General features: G+C 37.2%; 1 protein-coding gene across 1 annotated transcript in view; it reads left to right on the plus strand.

Moving 5' to 3' along the window:
- Positions 1–2723, plus strand: part of LOC111085453 (lactoperoxidase-like) — a gene marked incomplete at its 5' end in the record, with an annotated part of 21502 nt that extends 18779 nt beyond the window's left edge. The window contains one exon of the mRNA XM_022384075.1: positions 2427–2723. Coding sequence (XP_022239783.1) covers positions 2427–2723 — 297 coding nt within the window. The remainder of the gene's footprint in view (positions 1–2426) is intronic.
- Positions 2724–3639: the final 916 nt, after the last annotated feature.

Consider the following 3639-nt stretch of genomic DNA (forward strand, 5'->3'; position numbering starts at 1 on the left):
CTTTGGTGTATAGGACGCAAGCAGATTTTGACATCAAATTTTGGGGTAGAAAAGTGCGTCTTATACACCGAAAAATACGGTAGTTATCTTACTTGCACAAACGGAGAATTTAAACAGGATGTGTAGAGCTATTTTGTGATATCTATTCATAATTAACATATATCATGAACCGAATCAGAGGAGGAAGTAGCATGACTGATTACACCCATATTTGTGTAATACATATATAAATGTGCAAAAATAGCCTCAGATACAATCGAAATGTGCCAGTTTCAATGAAAGCTACAAACATTTTCCAATAGGGCATGATATGGATACCCAAGTATGGCTTACCACTTAATTTCATTCTGCCTCCAAAGATTTTTAAATTTCTACTATGTTTCTGTATATGTACATGTTGTGTAAATATAAATCGGCAGAAATGGCAAAATAGCATTCTCAGCCATATATGTGTGTTTTTCTTGGGTGAACATGTCCCTAATGGTTAGTGTTTCAAGACTATGAATCTGAGAGCTCATGGTTTATGTTACTTCGATACAAAGTATGTTCTAAACTTTGAGGTCACGGGTGCCTTTTAAAAGTGATGGTTAATTCCCCTCATTCAGTTAGAGAGGAGTAGCTTAAGAGTTGAAAAGTTCGATCTCTTGACTAGATGCCTTTCCTCTAGTCTATTAGTTGTAATATTCTCAGATGCACTTATTTCCCTCAAGAGTAATTGTGTAGGTTCCACAGAATAAATGGAGGTTTGGCAGAAAAAAATCACAAAAATAAGTCTAAATTCTCTGACCTCAACTGGTTTCAAAGCAAAGAAAAAGACAGTACAGAATATAAAACACAGTGAACCAATCTTTATTTAAAACTCCCAAAAACAAAATTAAGAAAAGTGTGTTTATATGCCTTTATTGGAGATAATTCTCAGAGAAATAGAAGTGTAAGCATTTTCCAGATTGAGAAAACACAACATTAAATACAAGGAACAATAATGTCGTTCTTCTTAGGGAACATATGTGTATTTGCCATCCCCATATTGTTAGTAGTTACATATAGCATGTTTACAGGAATAATCCCCACGAAAAAGTGCATGTGGCACCATAGTTCAACGAACCACTTCAATACATAACTACGGCAAAAAAAACTTAGCTACTTCCTTAATGAATTTTCTACATTCAAACTATTTACACTGTATATGAAAAAATTATGAGAAAAAATCATATTACATGAGGGGATAGAAAACACACGGCATGACTGTATACTACACCTTCCCTCAACTCCTTAGCTTCAGGCCATTCTTAATTTTAGAACATAAAACCAATTTAAAAAAAAACATGTTTTGTTCCAAAAATAAAGTAGCTTACTCTCGCCCTGAAACACACAGCACGATAAATGATAAACAGACGAAACAGATATTAAAGCTTTAAAAAATAAATTGACCTTGTAATTGAGATAAATATGGTATAGTAACAAACTTATTTGGAATTAAGCACAAAGCTACACAATTGGCTATCTGTGCACTGCCCACCACGGGTATCGAAACCCAAATTCTAGCGTTGTAAGTCCGTAGACATACTGCTGTGCCTCTGGGAGAATAGTAACATAACTCTTCAAAATATATTTAGCACAATACAAACATATCCTTCAAAATCAATAATGCAAAGTAAGCACCTTAAAGCATCATATACAAAGTAATTCCTTTAGACTTAAATTAAATACAAAAAAGAAAGCATTCCAAAACACAAGATAAACCATTTACATAAGATTAAGAATACAAAATAAAATAAGAGCTTTCGCACTAAATTAAATGAATGTTAAATACATCAAACTCAAAAATACAAGGTGAGAAATATTCTTTAATCAAGATTAATTAATTTCAAATAATAAGACAAGGACAAACAAGTCAAAATACTAGTTACCATTAATACAGTTACTTGAAGAAAATAACTAATGTTTAATGATACAGAACAAATATTTCAAAATAATACTATCCCCAGAGTTTAAATTTTTCATGTGGTCCAAGAAAATTATATTGTTGGTTGGTTGATTGGTCAGTGTTTTATGGCGCAAAGCAACGGGGCTATCTGCGCCAAACACCTAGTATAAACATAAAAATACAAATTAAACTCTTGAAAAATGTTAAAACAAGTTAAAAGCTAAACAATGTACAAAAATCTTAAATAGATTTAAAAAGGCCAATGACCCGTAAAAAATAAAAACACAATCAACTTGGACGGTGTTATCATCGCCAATGGCACCATCCAATGTAATGTAAAAAGTACATGTCTAAAATGGTGCTGCCGCTCACACTCGTAACGACGGCACGACAGTAAAACGTGGGCTATTGTGACGTGAGTGTCACAAAGGCCACACATTGATGGATCAGTCCCAGATAAAAGAAAACGATGAGTTTAAAAACTGTGACCAATGTGTAGCCTAGCCAATACAACTTCCTCATTTGGATCCTTATGGAAACAAGACGGCCAAAGAACAACAGAAAGTTTGATCTGGAAAAACTTGTTATGACGTTGCTCACTCCAAATCGACTGCCAACTGGCGGGAGTCCGAGCCTTGAACATAGGACCATAGTCCATATATGGGACAGACACGACTGTGACTGTACCACAGCAGATGGACCAAGCAAACTCGTTCCCGCGAATACCGACATGGTCAGGTATCCAGAAAACTGGATAGAAATAGAAGATAAAGAAAAATGGGTCAGTAGTTTTTGAATATCGACAAGAAGAGGGTGAGAACTAACGTTAAGCGATTCCAGGGCCGTAGACAGCTGAGAGAGTTTGTGCAAATAGTACAGTCAGTGTACTGTGTAGCTTCTACATGATCCAAGGCAAGAGAAATGGCATACAACTCGGCATTGAACACAGAAACTGTAGAGGGGTTCCTGTGAGCAGCCATTGAGCCACAACAAACAATGGCAGAGCCCACTTAGTCATCTGATTTTGAACCATTCATGAAAACGGGAACAGAAGAATGATTTGAAAGATGTTCGGCAAAGAAAGGACAGTATTTTCAATTGGGAGTATCGGCGTTCTTCAGATGACTCAAGGAAATGTGGAGGTGGTAATAAGCCATGGTGGGATAGGCCGATCCTCAGACTCAGCAACGTCATCCAATTCAGCCAGCTGTGCCTGGATATGCAGGCCAAAATAATGAATGACAGACCATCTGTTCCAAAAGAGTATAGCCCACTGAGGAAGAAAGACACAACCCCAGGTTGGATGTTGTGGTAAGGATAGAAGCTAGTATATTGCACAGAAAGTTGCAAATGGTAGAGGTGAAGAGGAGGTTCGTGGGACTCGGTGTACAAGCTCTGGACTGGCAAAGTACAGAAAGCCCCATGCAGAGCCAAAGCCCCAGATGCTGAACAGGGTCCAACATATGCAAGGCAGAGGGTCTGGCAGAACCATAAACCAGAGACCCATAGTCCAGCTTGGAAAGTATAAGGGAACAATACATCTTCAACATAGAATACCGATCTGCTCCCCAAGAAGTGGAAGAGAGGACACAGAGAATGTTCAGTGCCCTTGTATACTTGATGCATAGCAGCTTGATGTGAGAAATGAAAGTAAGCTTATGGTCAAAATTAAGTCCCAAGAACTTTGCCTCAGGAACCATGGGAAGAACAAA

This window comes from Limulus polyphemus, unplaced genomic scaffold (genome assembly GCF_000517525.1).
Source record: "Limulus polyphemus unplaced genomic scaffold, Limulus_polyphemus-2.1.2 Scaffold399, whole genome shotgun sequence".
NCBI classification, from domain to species: domain Eukaryota; kingdom Metazoa; phylum Arthropoda; class Merostomata; order Xiphosura; family Limulidae; genus Limulus; species Limulus polyphemus.